Here is a 15,979-nt window from a genome sequence, read left to right as displayed (position 1 = left end):
CACAGTCCCGTCCATAATCACTTGCCTGCGCACACGTCACCAGCGGTCACACTGCTCAGTCCTGTGAGACTGGCACTGGGCATGCGCGGGGATGGCTGGAGCAGTGGGCGGTGCATCAGATATGGAAAGGAGCGATGGGGGCGGCATACAGGACCAGGAGGCAGAATAACGGACGGCAGAGAGCCCGCCCCCGTGACGGATTTACAGAAGCTGCATACAAAAAGGTAGAACTTTATAAAGGCTTTATTTTGGTCTCACATGGGGCACAATAATAACAGGGACCTTCCTAGAATGCAGCCCAGGAGCTGCAGAGGGGGAATCTTTTAGCTTTTGGGCGAAATTTCTGATGACAGGTTCCCTTTAAGGTCATGGAGTGGCCTAGCCAGTCTCCAAACCTTCATCCCATAGAAAACTTATGGAGGAGCTGAAGCTCCGAGTCGCAGCCTCAAAATCTTCATGATTTAGAGGTGAATTGCAAAGAGGAGAGGAGCAAAATCCCCCTGACATCAAACCTCATCATCAACTACAGAAAACGTCTGACTGCTGGGCGGCCACCAAGTATTAAGTCTTGTTTGCCAGAGGGATCCAATACTTATTTCTCTCTGCAAAATGCAAATTTATATAATTTATACAATGTGATTTTTCTTGATTTTATTTTGGATATTTTATCTCACTGTTATAATTAACCTAAAATTATAGACTGTTCATGTCTGTGTCAGTGGGAAACTTACAAAATCAGCAAGGGATCAAATACTTATTTCCTTCACTGTATAATCCCTCCATAACTGTCCCTGCATCTAGTATCATACATTTAGAGATCTATAGAACAAGTATTTCTAAAGATCCTTTATGATATGTTAATGAGTGTGTGGACTTGTGACAGGGGCGTGCTAACATGCTATTCAATGCCCATTGCCCAGTGTGATCAGCAGTGACGCGTGTACCTGTGTCCCTTGTCACCGCCTCACGCTTGGTTTAGGCTCAGTGCGCATGTTGATACAGTACTCGTTCACTGTGTGGATGAACCAGACTTGTCCAAGTCCACAATTCTCCTCCTGAGATCTTGGCTGATTTCTTCTGACTTTTGCATGATGCTACATAGAGAAGCCGTGTGTTTCAGGTGTGCATTACCATTCATCCACAGGTGTATCTCTAATTAACTCAGATGTAGCCAATAGACCTATCGGAAGCTTCCAAAGACATGACATCATCATATGGGCGGTCCCATATTGTGTAAAGGCACTGTACTCTTAATGTATGGAAACTTTTCACTGTGCAGAAGTAATAAAACATTCTCTCTCTGCACATGTTGGGATGGAGGTGCCATTGTATTCAGCTAGCGCTGGTGGTGTTTGTCCCGGGGATGGAGGTACCTTTACTGGTCAGCTATTGCTGGTGGTGTTTGGCCCGGGGCAGGATTTCTAGTCCTCCTTCATTCCTTCTGCTGTAACTGCAGCTTTGTGCCTTCTCCTCTCCTAGGTGTCAGGCTCTCAGGCAGGGTGTTTGCTCCTGCAGCTTTGTACCGTCTCCTCTCCTAGGTCTCAGGCTCTCAGGCAGGGTGTCTGCTCCTGCAGCTTTGTACAGTCTCCTCTCCTAGGTGTCAGGCTCTCAGGCAGGGTGTATGCTCCTGCAGCTTTGTACCGTCTCCTCTCCTAGGTGTCGGGCTCTCAGGCAGGGTGTCTACTCCTGCAGCTTTGTACCGTCTCCTCTCCTAGGTGTCAGGCTCTCAGGCAGGGTGTCTGCTCCTGCAGCTTTGTACCGTCTCCTCTCCTAGGTGTCGGGCTCTCAGGCAGGGTGTCTACTCCTGCAGCTTTGTACAGTCTCCTCTCCTAGGTGTCGGGCTCTCAGGCAGGGTGTCTACTCCTGCAGCTTTGTACCGTCTCCTCTCCTAGGTGTCGGGCTCTCAGGCAGGGTGTCTACTCCTGCAGCTTTGTACCGTCTCCTCTCCTAGGTGTCAGGCTCTCAGGCAGGGTGTCTGCTCCTGCAGCTTTGTACCGTCTCCTCTCCTAGGTGTCAGGCTCTCAGGCAGGGTGTCTACTCCTGCAGCTTTGTACCGTCTCCTCTCCTTGGTGTCAGGCTCTGAGGCAGGGTGTCTACTCCTGCAGCTTTGTACCGTCTCCTCTCCTTGGTGTCAGGCTCTCAGGCATGGTGTCTGCTCCTACATTAGACCTGCATAACCACGTAGTACATCAGAGAAACACTTTACACCAAAATTTCAAACAAGTGTATAAATTTTATTAACATGATATCAAAACAACATATATCACATGATTTAGAGATGGATATCAAAAAACACAGTATAAAATCATTACCCCTTAAAAACCCTGACGAAGCGAGTGTGAAACGCGCGTAGAGGTGCTGGGCAGTGTGGTCCTACAGGTAGTGGTCTTAAATAGCCTTATAATCTCTCCAGCAACCATTTGAATTTGGTTTTCCATCCCCCCCTCTCCCTCCTCTTCCCTATATGGGTGGTATGAGGACATGATCGGGTTCTCTTGGGGTATACCTATTGATGTGAAAACTGGCAAATTATCATTTGGAAAATGGCTCTAAATTCATTGCAGAATTTTGTGCTTTGAATTGTGTTACATGAAAAGGGTTTTTGCAATATCTATGTATTTGTATGGCATGGCAATGTATACACTATTTAATCTTGTCTTGTGATTTATTTATGTACCCCCTCTGGGTTTGCCACAGTATATCATACCATTGGCTTTATGAATTAACCTTTATTCTTGGGGTGCATATAATGATTCCAGTGTAACAAATGCATGCTCTGACTTTTTGTAAACCCAAAGTGGCTCTTTATGTGCACAACTCACATGCATCTGCATGGTGTGCTAAATTAATTACCAAACACTCTCTAGGGTTAGCTGGAGTACCAAATTTTGCTTGATTATCCCGGACAACTTTTGGGATAATATTTATATGTCCTTTTACAGTATACTGTTGGTCTTATGACATCATCTCTGTTGCAAAAATTTTGATGTAGGCATATATTTAACCCTTTTTTTGACCACTTTTTTATACCAAAAATCAAATACCACACTGTCCCAGGATTTTTTTCTGTGTTTTTAAGGGGTAATGATTTTATACTGTGTTTTTTGATATCCATCTCTAAATCATGTGATATATGTTGTTTTGATATCATGTTAATAAAATTTATACACTTGTTTGAAATTTTGGTGTAAAGTGTTTCTCTGATGTACTACGTGGTTATGCAGGTCTAATGTAGGTTTATATGCTGAGTTTGGTGGACATGCTCATATAATATATGATATGGATTTCTATTTCCGCTTTTGGATTTATTTTATGGTGTCTGCTCCTGCAGCTTTGTGCCTTGTCCTCTCCTAGGTGTCAGGCTCTCAGGCAGGGTGTCTGCTCCTGCAGCTTTGTGCCTTGTCCTTTCCTAGGTGTCGGGCTCTCAGGCAGGGTGTCTGCTCCTGCAGCTTTGTACCGTCTCCTCTACTAAGGGTGTCAGGCTCTCAGGCAGGGTGTCTGCTCCAGCAGCTTTATACCGTCTCCTCTCCTAGGTGTCAGGCTCTCAGGCAGGGTGTCTACTTCTGCAGCTTTGTACCGTCTCCTCTCCTAGGTGTCAGGCTCTCAGGCAGGGTGTCTGCTCCTGCAGCTTTGTACCGTCTCCTCTCCTAGGTGTCAGGCTCTCAGGCAGGGTGTCTGCTCCTGCAGCTTTGTGCCTTGTCCTCTCCTAGGTGTCGGGCTCTCAGGCAGGGTGTCTGCTCCTGCAGCTTTGTGCCTTGTCCTCTCCTAGGTGTCAGGCTCTCAGGCAGGGTGTCTGCTCCTGCAGCTTTGTGCCTTGTCCTCTCCTAGGCGTCAGGCTCTCAAGCAGGGTGTCTGCTCCTGCAGCTTTGTGCCTTGTCCTTTCCTAGGTGTCGGGCTCTCAGGCAGGGTGTCTGCTCCTGCAGCTTTGTACCGTCTCCTCTACTAAGGGTGTCAGGCTCTCAGGCAGGGTGTCTGCTCCAGCAGCTTTATACCGTCTCCTCTCCTAGGTGTCAGGCTCTCAGGCAGGGTGTCTGCTCCTGCAGCTTTGTACCGTCTCCTCTCCTAGGCGGCAGGGTGTCTGCTCCTGCAGCTTTGTGCCTTGTCCTCTCCTAGGTGTCGGGCTCTCAGGCAGGGTGTCTGCTCCTGCAGCTTTGTGCCTTGTCCTCTCCTAGGTGTCAGGCTCTCAGGCAGGGTGTCTGCTCCTGCAGCTTTGTGCCTTTTCCTCTCCTAGGTGTCGGGCTCTGAGGCAGGGTGTCTACTCCTGCAGCTTTGTACCGTCTCCTCTCCTAGGCGTCAGGCTCTCAGGCAGGGTGTCTACTCCTGCAGCTTTGTACCGTCTCCTCTACTAAGGGTGTCAGGCTCTCAGGCAGGGTGTCTGCTCCAGCAGCTTTATACCGTCTCCTCTCCTAGGTGTCAGGCTCTCAGGCATGGTGTCTGCTCCTGCAGCTTTGTACCGTCTCCTCTCCTAGGCGTCAGGCTCTCAGGCAGGGTGTCTGCTCCTGCAGCTTTGTGCCTTGTCCTCTCCTAGGTGTCGGGCTCTCAGGCAGGGTGTCTGCTCCTGCAGCTTTGTGCCTTGTCCTCTCCTAGGTGTCAGGCTCTCAGGCAGGGTGTCTGCTCCTGCAGCTTTGTGCCTTTTCCTCTCCTGGGTGTCGGGCTCTGAGGCAGGGTGTCTACTCCTGCAGCTTTGTACCGTCTCCTCTCCTAGGTGTCGGGCTCTCAGGCAGGGTGTCTACTCCTGCAGCTTTGTACCGTCTCCTCTCCTAGGTGTCAGGCTCTCAAGCAGGGTGTCTGCTCCTGCAGCTTTGTACTGTCTCCTCTCCTAGGTGTCGGGCTCTGAGGCAGGGTGTCTACTCCTGCAGCTTTGTACAGTCTCCTCTCCTAGGTGTCGGGCTCTCAGGCAGGGTGTCTACTCCTGCAGCTTTGTACCGTCTCCTCTCCTAGGTGTCGGGCTCTCAGGCAGGGTGTCTACTCCTGCAGCTTTGTACCGTCTCCTCTCCTAGGTGTCAGGCTCTCAGGCAGGGTGTCTGCTCCTGCAGCTTTGTACCGTCTCCTCTCCTAGGTGTCAGGCTCTCAGGCAAGGTGTCTACTCCTGCAGCTTTGTACCGTCTCCTCTCCTTGGTGTCAGGCTCTGAGGCAGGGTGTCTACTCCTGCAGCTTTGTACCGTCTCCTCTCCTTGGTGTCAGGCTCTCAGGCATGGTGTCTGCTCCTGCAGCTTTGTGCCTTGTCCTCTCCTAGGTGTCAGGCTCTCAGGCAGGGTGTCTGCTCCTGCAGCTTTGTGCCTTGTCCTTTCCTAGGTGTCGGGCTCTCAGGCAGGGTGTCTGCTCCTGCAGCTTTGTACCGTCTCCTCTACTAAGGGTGTCAGGCTCTCAGGCAGGGTGTCTGCTCCTGCAGCTTTATACCGTCTCCTCTCCTAGGTGTCAGGCTCTCAGGCAAGGTGTCTACTCCTGCAGCTTTGTACCGTCTCCTCTCCTTGGTGTCAGGCTCTGAGGCAGGGTGTCTACTCCTGCAGCTTTGTACCGTCTCCTCTCCTTGGTGTCAGGCTCTCAGGCATGGTGTCTGCTCCTGCAGCTTTGTGCCTTGTCCTCTCCTAGGTGTCAGGCTCTCAGGCAGGGTGTCTGCTCCTGCAGCTTTGTGCCTTGTCCTTTCCTAGGTGTCGGGCTCTCAGGCAGGGTGTCTGCTCCTGCAGCTTTGTACCGTCTCCTCTACTAAGGGTGTCAGGCTCTCAGGCAGGGTGTCTGCTCCAGCAGCTTTATACCGTCTCCTCTCCTAGGTGTCAGGCTCTCAGGCAGGGTGTCTGCTTCTGCAGCTTTGTACCGTCTCCTCTCCTAGGTGTCAGGCTCTCAGGCAGGGTGTCTGCTCCTGCAGCTTTGTACCGTCTCCTCTCCTAGGTGTCAGGCTCTCAGGCAGGGTGTCTGCTCCTGCAGCTTTGTGCCTTGTCCTCTCCTAGGTGTCGGGCTCTCAGGCAGGGTGTCTGCTCCTGCAGCTTTGTGCCTTGTCCTCTCCTAGGTGTCAGGCTCTCAGGCAGGGTGTCTGCTCCTGCAGCTTTGTGCCTTGTCCTTTCCTAGGTGTCGGGCTCTCAGGCAGGGTGTCTGCTCCTGCAGCTTTGTACCGTCTCCTCTACTAAGGGTGTCAGGCTCTCAGGCAGGGTGTCTGCTCCAGCAGCTTTATACCGTCTCCTCTCCTAGGTGTCAGGCTCTCAGGCAGGGTGTCTGCTCCTGCAGCTTTGTACCGTCTCCTCTCCTAGGCGTCAGGCTCTCAGGCAGGGTGTCTGCTCCTGCAGCTTTGTGCCTTGTCCTCTCCTAGGTGTCGGGCTCTCAGGCAGGGTGTCTGCTCCTGCAGCTTTGTGCCTTGTCCTCTCCTAGGTGTCAGGCTCTCAGGCAGGGTGTCTGCTCCTGCAGCTTTGTGCCTTTTCCTCTCCTAGGTGTCGGGCTCTGAGGCAGGGTGTCTGCTCCTGCAGCTTTGTACAGTCTCCTCTCCTAGGTGTCAGGCTCTCAGGCAGGGTGTCTACTCCTGCAGCTTTGTACAGTCTCCTCTCCTAGGTGTCAGGCTCTCAGGCAGGGTGTCTGCTCCTGCAGCTTTGTACAGTCTCCTCTCCTAGGTGTCAGGCTCTCAGGCAGGGTGTCTACTCCTGCAGCTTTGTGCCGTCTCCTCTCCTAGGTGTCGGGCTCTCAGGCAGGGTGTCTGCTCCTGCAGCTTTGTGCCGTCTCCTCTCCTAGGTGTCGGGCTCTCAGGCAGGGTGTCTGCTCCTGCAGCTTTGTACAGTCTCCTCTCCTAGGTGTCAGGCTCTCAGGCAGGGTGTCTGCTCCTGCAGCTTTGTACAGTCTCCTCTCCTAGGTGTCAGGCTCTCAGGCAGGGTGTCTACTCCTGCAGCTTTGTGCCGTCTCCTCTCCTAGGTGTCGGGCTCTCAGGCAGGGTGTCTGCTCCTGCAGCTTTGTGCCGTCTCCTCTCCTAGGTGTCAGGCTCTCAGGCAGGGTGTCTGCTCCTGCAGCTTTGTGCCGTCTCCTCTCCTAGGTGTCGGGCTCTGAGGCAGGGTGTCTGCTCCTGCAGCTTTGTGCCGTCTCCTCTCCTAGGTGTCGGGCTCTCAGGCAGGGCGTCTGCTTCTGCAGCTTTGTACCGTCTCCTCTACTAAGGGTGTCAGGCTCTCAGGCAGGGTGTCTGCTCCAGCAGCTTTATACCGTCTCCTCTCCTAGGTGTCAGGCTCTCAGGCAGGGTGTCTGCTCCTGCAGCTTTGTACCGTCTCCTCTCCTAGGCGTCAGGCTCTCAGGCAGGGTGTCTGCTCCTGCAGCTTTGTGCCTTGTCCTCTCCTAGGTGTCGGGCTCTCAGGCAGGGTGTCTGCTCCTGCAGCTTTGTGCCTTGTCCTCTCCTAGGTGTCAGGCTCTCAGGCAGGGTGTCTGCTCCTGCAGCTTTGTGCCTTTTCCTCTCCTAGGTGTCGGGCTCTGAGGCAGGGTGTCTACTCCTGCAGCTTTGTACAGTCTCCTCTCCTAGGTGTCAGGCTCTCAGGCAGGGTGTCTGCTCCTGCAGCTTTGTACAGTCTCCTCTCCTAGGTGTCAGGCTCTCAGGCAGGGTGTCTACTCCTGCAGCTTTGTGCCGTCTCCTCTCCTACGTGTCAGGCTCTCAGGCAGGGTGTCTTCTCCTGCAGCTTTGTGCCGTCTCCTCTCCTAGGTGTGGGGCTCTGAGGCAGGGTGTCTGCTCCTGCAGCTTTGTGCCGTCTCCTCTCCTAGGTGTCGGGCTCTCAGGCAGGGTGTCTGCTCCTGCAGCTTTGTGCCGTCTCCTCTCCTAGGTGTGGGGCTCTGAGGCAAGTTGTCTGCTCCTGCAGCTTTGTGCCGTCTCCTCTCCTAGGTGTGGGGCTCTGAGGCAGGGTGTCTGCTCCTGCAGCTTTGTACAGTCTCCTCTCCTAGGTGTCAGGCTCTGAGGCAGGGTGTCTACTCCTGCAGCTTTGTGCCGTCTCCTCTCCTAGGTGTCGGGCTCTCAGGCAGGGTGTCTGCTCCTGCAGCTTTGTGCCGTCTCCTCTCCTAGGTGTCGGGCTCTCAGGCATGGTGTCTGCTCCTGCAGCTTTGTGCCGTCTCCTCTCCTAGGTGTCAGGCTCTCAGGCAGGGTGTCTGCTCCTGCAGCTTTGTACAGTCTCCTCTCCTAGGTGTCAGGCTCTGAGGCAGGGTGTCTGCTCCTGCAGCTTTGTGCCGTCTCCTCTCCTAGGTGTCGGGCTCTCAGGCATGGTGTCTGCTCCTGCAGCTTTGTGCCGTCTCCTCTCCTAGGTGTCAGGCTCTCAGGCAGGGTGTCTGCTCCTGCAGCTTTGTACAGTCTCCTCTCCTAGGTGTCAGGCTCTGAGGCAGGGTGTCTGCTCCTGCAGCTTTGTGCCGTCTCCTCTCCTAGGTGTCAGGCTCTCAGGCAGGGTGTCTGCTCCTGCAGCTTTGTACCGTCTCCTCTCCTAGGTGTCGGGCTCTCAGGCAGGGTGTCTGCTCCTGCAGCTTTGTGCCGTCTCCTCTCCTAGGTATCGGGCTCTCAGGCAGGGTGTCTGCTCCTGCAGCTTTGTGCCGTCTCCTCTCCTAGGTGTCGGGCTCTGAGGCAGGGCGTCTGCTTCTGACATTGCGTTGCAGCTATTTGTGTTGTTGTGAATAATTGAAAACCTTTTACACAAGGGAGACGGATTCAAAGGTTTCTGTATTGTTCATGGTCTTGTTCTCGCAGAGAAAGTACACGGAAATCATGTCCTCTCCATTGTCCTGAGACACAATCCAGCCGCCGTGACAGTATCTTTACTGTGAAGAAATCAAGGATATCTTGAGGCCGGGATGTCGGTGCCCCACAAGGTCATCACATGCCCCCTATATGCTGGATATGTGTACAGCAGGACTCTATTTCACTCTTGACATTTGTTAATTTTATGTGTTCTGTCTGGATCAAAAATCCTACCCTGTGAGGTCCCGTCCCCCCCCAGTCTCCCGACACTGAGGACCCTTTCCTCCCATGTCTCCCGATGCTGTGAGATTGTTAACCCCCCCCCCCCCCCCCGTTGTATCCTGACGTTGTAAGGTCACTTCAATCCCCCCCCTTCACACCTCTTCTCACACTGTCAGGACTTTTCTCTATCGCTTAACGCAGTGAGGTCGTTTGTCCCCCTTTTTTCTTCCGATGCTCTGAACTAATTTGCCTCCCCCCCTCCCCCGTTTCTTGTAAGGTCGTTTGCTCTGAGGTCGTTTGTCCCTTTCCCCTGTTTCTTCTGATGCTCTGAGGTCGTTTGTCCCTTTCCCCTGTTTCCTCTGGGGTCATTTGACCTGTCTCTCCCAACTTTCCTCTATAGAGGTGACTTCTGCGTCCCAGTGAGTGCCGACTCCCCGCCAGCCGCAGTGTTACTGCCCCATCCATCTGTGACCGCAGGCTGAGGACTAATATGTTCACAGATGTGCTGTAGACGGCATAGGGGCTACAGGAGGTGGCCCCGCACACATGGAGGGCCCCAGTGCCTGATTCTGATGGGCTGGACGGCGGTCATCTGTGAGTGCGGCTGATCTGCCATCATGGATGGAGGACGATGTCACTGGGGCAGATCTATGTGTCATATACGGAGGTGGCCGAGCATGCCCAGACCACCCTGTTTCCCTCCCATTAGGTCGCTTTCTATATAAAAAATGTTTTAATACCCACACAATGGCTCCCGTCATTAGAAGATGTGCCGCTGTTACCCATCGTCCAGTGAGGGGCAGAAATCACACACGCTTCAGGAGCTGCAATGCTCACAGCTGGGCCAGAGGCCAGGATACGGAGCACATGTAGCCTTACAAGGAGGAGCAGCGTCGCTGTTTACACCCGTCTTCTGTGTCCAGAGATGCTTGGTGCTCTGTGGTTGTCCCGCGTTGTGGTTAGATTGTAGCTGCAGTCGATGGTGTAGGGGCCGTTACTGGAAGATGCCTTGCAGGCAGGTTGGAATGCAATGTCTTCTGGTACTGGGCGTGGACATATCACGAGGACACCATGCGGAATGACTGCTTGGCCTTGTAGTTCCACAGGCACACGTCTGTCTACCTTCCTGCTGCAGCTTGTCACTGTCGCCTGGTGTTCTGGGCACAGGAGCTTGCAGACTTTTGCCTTCGAGCTGTATACTGGGGGTCATTTCCCAGATGTGCCCCCTGTGTGCTCTTGGCCGCCTTATTTGCAGTAATTATTTCCATTTGTTGTTGCTCAGGAGTCGAGAGAAAGTGATGATGCCGAGAGCAGTCCCTGTGCCGAGCTCGATCCAAGCTTCTGGGAATGTAGGTCGCCCTGATAAAGAGCTATACACTGCGCCCAGCTAAACACCCACTGTCCGAGACGTATCCCACCCCACCAGCATGACTTTACCTTATCACGTCACGAGACGTATCCCACCCCACCAGCATGACTTTACCTCATCACGTGTCTCTTGTTTCTAGCAATGCTTTCCATTGAAAGATGTCTGCTCAGTGGACCTGTTCTGTATACCATTCACGGACCCCCAGGGGTGGTGTAGATGGACACGCTCTGTATACCGGTGATGGACCCCCGGGGATGGTGTAGATGGACCCGCACTGTTTACCGGTGATGGACCCCCGGGGGTGGTGTAGATGGACCCGCTCTGTATACTGTCGATAGACCCCAAGGGTGGTGTAGATGGACCTGTTCTGTATACCGGTGATGGACCCGCTCTGTATACTGTCGATGGACCCCTGGGGGTGGTGTAGATGGACTCGCTCTTTATACCGGCGATGGATCCCCACGGATGATGTAGATGGACCCCCAGGGATGGTGTAGATGGACCTGTTCTGTATACCGGTGATGGACCCCCAGGGGTGGTGTAGATGGACCCGCTCTGTATACCGGCGATGGACCCCCAGGGATGGTGTAGATGGACCCGCTCTGTATACCGGCGATGGACCTGCTCTGTATACTGGTGATGGACCCCCAGGGATGGTGTAGATGGACCCGCTCTGTATACCGGCGATGGACCTGCTCTGTATACCGGTGATGGACCCCCAGGGATGGTGTAGATGGGCCTGCTCTGTATACCGGTGATGGACCCCCAGGGATGGTGTAGATGGGCCTGCTCTGTATACCGGTGATGGACCTGCAGGGATGGTGTAGATGGACCTGCTCTGTATACCGGTGATGGACCCCCAGGGATGGTGTAGATGGACCTGCTCTGTATACCGGCGATGGACCCCCAGGGGTGGTGTAGATGGATCCGCTCTGTATACCGGCGATGGATCCCCAGGGATGGTGTAGATGGACCCCCAGGGATGGTGTAGATGGACCCGCTCTGTATACCGGTGATGGACCCCTTGGGGGGGTGTAGATGGAACCGCTCTGTATACCGGCGATGGATCCCCAGGGATGGTGTAGATGGACCCCCAGGGATGATGTAGATGGACCTGCTCTGTATACCGGTGATGGATCCCCAGGGATGATTTAGATGGACCTGCTCTTTATACCGGTGATGGACCCCAGGGGGTGGTGTAGATGGACTTACTCTGGTGTATTCGCACTCGTGCCGGCTCCTCTCCTGAGTGATCACCATTTATCAGATATTCGGCTGTGGCCGCAGCCCTTCGTGTTTTCACTGAAAGGCGTCTGTGTTGGGGGGGGCTCCTGTGCCCCAGCGTTCCCCACCAGTCCTATAGGGACATTCCTGAGTTGTTTTGGTAGTGGCGGCCCTACCTGCGGCTTCACCGGGCCGGTTGTCTAAGGGTTACCCCTGACCCGGTGTCAGATCTGTCACCATTTTTCCAGAGCCGACTTGTGAATGTGTGAAGAACAAGTCTCATCAATGTGACAGAGCTTCTGTATCTCAGAATGGCAGTGTAGGGTCGCGGCCCCTCATCTGCCCTATAATGCTCTGCAGGGGGCCACCTGTCCACTAGGGGCGCCCTCGTTATACACTGGTTGGAGGTGTGAGGTACGAGCTGCATAGTGCCTCTTGTCATATAACCTGTCACCATATAACCCTGTGCTATCACCGCCTGCACCTTTACTCTATTAATCCTTAAATACGTCTGCACTGCTGGAGGGGACGGGTGACGGCAAATAATTACCAGCTGGAATTATACAGAGCTGATGACCGGGGGGAGTACGGGAGCCGAGCCTGGAGGGACCGGGGGGAGTACGGGAGCCGAGCCTGGAGGGACCGGGGGGAGTACGGGAGCCGAGCCTGGAGGGACCGGGGGGAGTACGGGAGCCGAGCCTGGAGGGACCGGGGGGGAGTACGGGAGCCGAGCCTGGAGGGACCGGGGGGGAGTACGGGAGCCGAGCCTGGAGGGACCGGGGGGGGAGTACGGGAGCCGAGCCTGGAGGGACCGGGGGGGGAGTACGGGAGCCGAGCCTGGAGGGACCGGGGGGGGAGTACGGGAGCCGAGCCTGGAGGGACCGGGGGGGAGTACGGGAGCCGAGCCTGGAGGGACCGGGGGGGAGTACGGGAGCCGAGCCTGGAGGGACCGGGGGGGGGAGTACGGGAGCCGAGCCTGGAGGGACCGGGGGGAGTACGGGAGCCGAGCCTGGAGGGACCGGGGGGAGTACGGGAGCCGAGCCTGGAGGGACCGGGGGGAGTACGGGAGCCGAGCCTGGAGGGACCGGGGGGAGTACGGGAGCCGAGCCTGGAGGGACCGGGGGGAGTACGGGAGCCGAGCCTGGAGGGACCGGGGGGGGAGTACGGGAGCCGAGCCTGGAGGGACCGGGGGGGGGGGGGAGTACGGGAGCCGAGCCTGGAGGGACCGGGGGGGGGGGGAGTACGGGAGCCGAGCCTGGAGGGACCGGGGGGAGTACGGGAGCCGAGCCTGGAGGGACCGGGGGGGGGGGGGAGTACGGGAGCCGAGCCTGGAGGGACTGGGGGGGGGGGGGAAGTACGGGAGCCGAGCCTGGAGGGACCGGGGGGGTAGTACGGGAGCCGAGCCTGGAGGGACCGGGGGAAGTACGGGAGCCGAGCCTGGAGGGACATATTGTGGGGCTGTACACAGAGGTTTGTGCACCCCAGTGTTCTATATTGGCAGAGATGAGGTGTCTTTTTCTCTGTGATGAGTGGAGTTGATGATCAGAGGATGGTTCTGCGGAGGTTGGGACGTCCTCTGTGTGATTTGCGCCCCATTGTGTCAGACCTGGCGGTGTAATCCGGTTTCAGGCCTAGCGGTGTGATCCGGTGTCTCCGCCATCAGAGGATGATTATGTGGAGGCCGGGATGTCCTCAGAGTAATCAGTGCTCTGTGCCCCATTGTCAGGCTTGGCGGTGTGGTCCTGTGTGGGGCCCGGCGGTGTGGTTCTGTGTGGGACCCGGCGGTGTGGTCCTGTGTGGGGCCCGGCGGTGTGGTCCTGTGTGGGGCCCGGCGGTGTGGTCCTGTGTGGGGCCCGGCGGTGTGGTCCTGTGTGGGGCCCGGCGGTGTGGTCCTGTGTGGGGCCCGGCGGTGTGGTCCTGTGTGGGGCCCGGCGGTGTGGTCCTGTGTGGGGTCTGGGGTCGGGCCCGGCTGTGTGTCTCCGCCATCGCTGCCTGATGCTCCGCACAATATCATCTCTTCCTGGTAACAGACTCCCTGAGCTCCGATCCTCCCTCACCACGTCCGTCGGGACCACCCGTCACCAAGCAACACGCCAGCCGGGGTCCATAAACACGAGCAACATTAGTGCCGCAGAACAATCAGCCCGAGCGCAGCTCCGAGGGTGAGTGCTAATGTCTCCTCGTCACCTGCTACAGGCCGGGGCCGCAGGCTGCTGCTCCCAGGTATCTGCCACTTCAGGCTGGGAGGAGGTGATTGCGGTGTGTTGTATCATCAGATCTTGCAGTCCTATGTAACAGCAGCTGTGGCCAGTGCCTGGGCTCTTCTATATCTGTATATGGGGATGACGATGGCTCCCCAGCTGGTCAATGGTCGCGTGTGAACAGTCGGTGGCCGCTCATGCAGCTCCTTCCTGATTACTGTGCAATGTTTCAGGATGAGCTACAAGCTGCTGATTACACGGTGGCCTCCAGAGCTGACAGCCGTGACTGTGACCGTATCATCAGCAGTGGTCTGGGACGGATCCTGCCCGCCGGACCTCGCCACCATTGTGATGAATGGAGCCGGTGTCCGCCGACTGCAGAGCTCGGGCCTCCCCTGGTATGGAGGTATGAGGTGTCCGCCGATGTCCTCTGGTGTCCGCTGGCTGCACAGTCAGGCCTCCCCTCCTGGTATGTGAGGTATGAGGTGTCGCCGGTGTCCGCCGGCTGCAGAGCTCTGGCCTCCCCTCCCGGTATGTGAGGTATGAGGTGTCGCCGGTGTCCGCTGGCTGCAGAGCTCGGGCCTCCCCTCCCGGTATGTGAGGTATGAAGTGTCGCCGGTGTCCACCGGCTCCAGAGCTCGGGCCTCCCCTCCCGGTATGTGAGGTATGAGGTGTCGCCGGTGTCCGCCGACTGCAGAGCGCGGGCCTCCATTCTTGGCATGGGAGGTATGAGGTGTCGCCGGTGTCCGCTGGCTGCAGAGCTCGGGCCTCCCCTCCTGGTATGTGAGGTATGAGGTGTTGCCGGTGTCCGCCGGCTGCAGAGCTCGGGCCTCCCCTCCTGGTATGTGAGGTATGAGGAGTCCGCCGGCTGCAGAGCTCGGGCCTCCCCTCCCGGTATGGGAGGTATGAGGTGTCCGCCGGCTGCAGAGCTCGGGCTTCCCCTCCCGGTATGTGAGGTATGAAGTGTCGCCGGTGTCCACCGGCTCCAGAGCTCGGGCCTCCCCTCCCGGTATGTGAGGTATGAGGTCTCGCCGGTGTCCGCCGACTGCAGAGCGCGGGCCTCTCTTCTTGGCATGGGAGGTATGAGGTGTCGCCGGTGTCCGCCGGCTGCAGAGCTCGGGCCTCCCCTCCTGGTATGTGAGGTATGAGGTGTCCGCCGGTGTTCTCCAGTGTCCGCTGGCTGCAGAGCTCAGACCTCCCCTCCTGGTATGTGAGGTATCATGTGTCCGCCGGTGTCCTCCGGTGTCCGCTGGCTGCAGAGCTCGGGCCTCCCCTCCTGGTATGTGAGGTATGAGTTGTCCACCGGTCTTCTCCAGTGTCCGCTGGCTGCAGAGCTCAGACCTCCCCTCCTGGTATGTGAGGTATGAGGTGTCCTCCGGTGTCCGCTGGCTGCAGAGCTCGGGCCTCCCCTCCTGGTATGTGAGGTATGAGGTGTCGCCGGTGTCCGCCGGCTGCAGAGCTCGGGCCTCCCCTCCTGGTATGTGAGGTATGAGGAGTCCGCCGGCTGCAGAGCTCGGGTCTCCCCTCCCGGTATGTGAGGTATGAGGTGTCCGCCGGCTGCAGAGCTCGGGCCTCCCCTCCTGGTATGTGAGGTATGAGGTGTCGCCGGTGTCCTCCGGTGTCCGCTGGCTGCAGAGCTCGGGCCTCCCCTCATGGTATGTGAGGTATGAGGTGTTGCCGGTGTCCGCCGGCTGCAGAGCTCGGGCCTCCCCTCCTGGTATGTGAGGTATGAGGAGTCCGCCGGCTGCAGAGCTCGGGCCTCCCCTCCCGGTATGTGAGGTATGAGGTGTCCTCCGGCTGCAGAGCTCGGGCCTCTCCTCCCGGTATGTGAGGTATGAAGTGTCGCCGGTGTTCACCGGCTCCAGAGCTCGGGCCTCCCCTCCCGGTATGTGAGGTATGAGGTGTCGCCGGTGTCCGCCGACTGCAGAGCGCGGGCCTCCCCTCCTGGTATGTGAGGTATGAGGTGTTGCCGGTGTCCGCCGGCTGCAGAGCTCGGGCCTCCCCTCCTGGTATGTGAGGTATGAGGTGTCCGCCGGTGTTCTCCAGTGTCCGCTGGCTGCAGAGCTCAGACCTCCCCTCCTGGTATTTGAGGTATCATGTGTCCGCCGGTGTCCTCCGGTGTCCGCCGGCTGCAGAGCTCGGGCCTCCCCTCCTGGTATGTGAGGTGTCGCCGGTGTCCTCCGGTGTCCGCTGGCTGCAGAGCTCAGACCTCCCCTCCTGGTATGTGAGGTATCATGTGTCCGCCGGTGTCCTCCGGTGTCCGCCGGCTGCAGAGCTCGGGCCTCC

At 56.8% G+C, this 15,979-nt stretch overlaps 1 protein-coding gene across 4 annotated transcripts in view; it reads left to right on the top strand.

Moving 5' to 3' along the window:
* The window catches only part of DAB2IP (DAB2 interacting protein), a 191,994-nt gene that overhangs the window by 112,623 nt on the left and 63,392 nt on the right, over positions 1-15,979 (top strand). Inside the window, exon 1 of one of the 4 annotated variants that reach the window (XM_075331850.1) lies at positions 10,228-10,248. The exons of the other annotated variants lie outside the window; for them this stretch is intronic. Within the exon in view, the coding sequence (XP_075187965.1) occupies positions 10,247-10,248 (2 nt within the window). The 5' untranslated portion in view covers positions 10,228-10,246. Of the gene's footprint in view, positions 1-10,227; positions 10,249-15,979 lie in introns of those variants that run through there. 4 annotated transcript variants of the gene reach the window in all.

The sequence above is a fragment of the Anomaloglossus baeobatrachus genome (assembly GCF_048569485.1).
Source record: "Anomaloglossus baeobatrachus isolate aAnoBae1 chromosome 9 unlocalized genomic scaffold, aAnoBae1.hap1 SUPER_9_unloc_1, whole genome shotgun sequence".
In the NCBI taxonomy this organism is placed as follows: domain Eukaryota; kingdom Metazoa; phylum Chordata; class Amphibia; order Anura; family Aromobatidae; genus Anomaloglossus; species Anomaloglossus baeobatrachus.
Note: the sequence above shows the minus strand (reverse complement) of the source record. Positions and strands in the feature narration are given on the sequence as shown.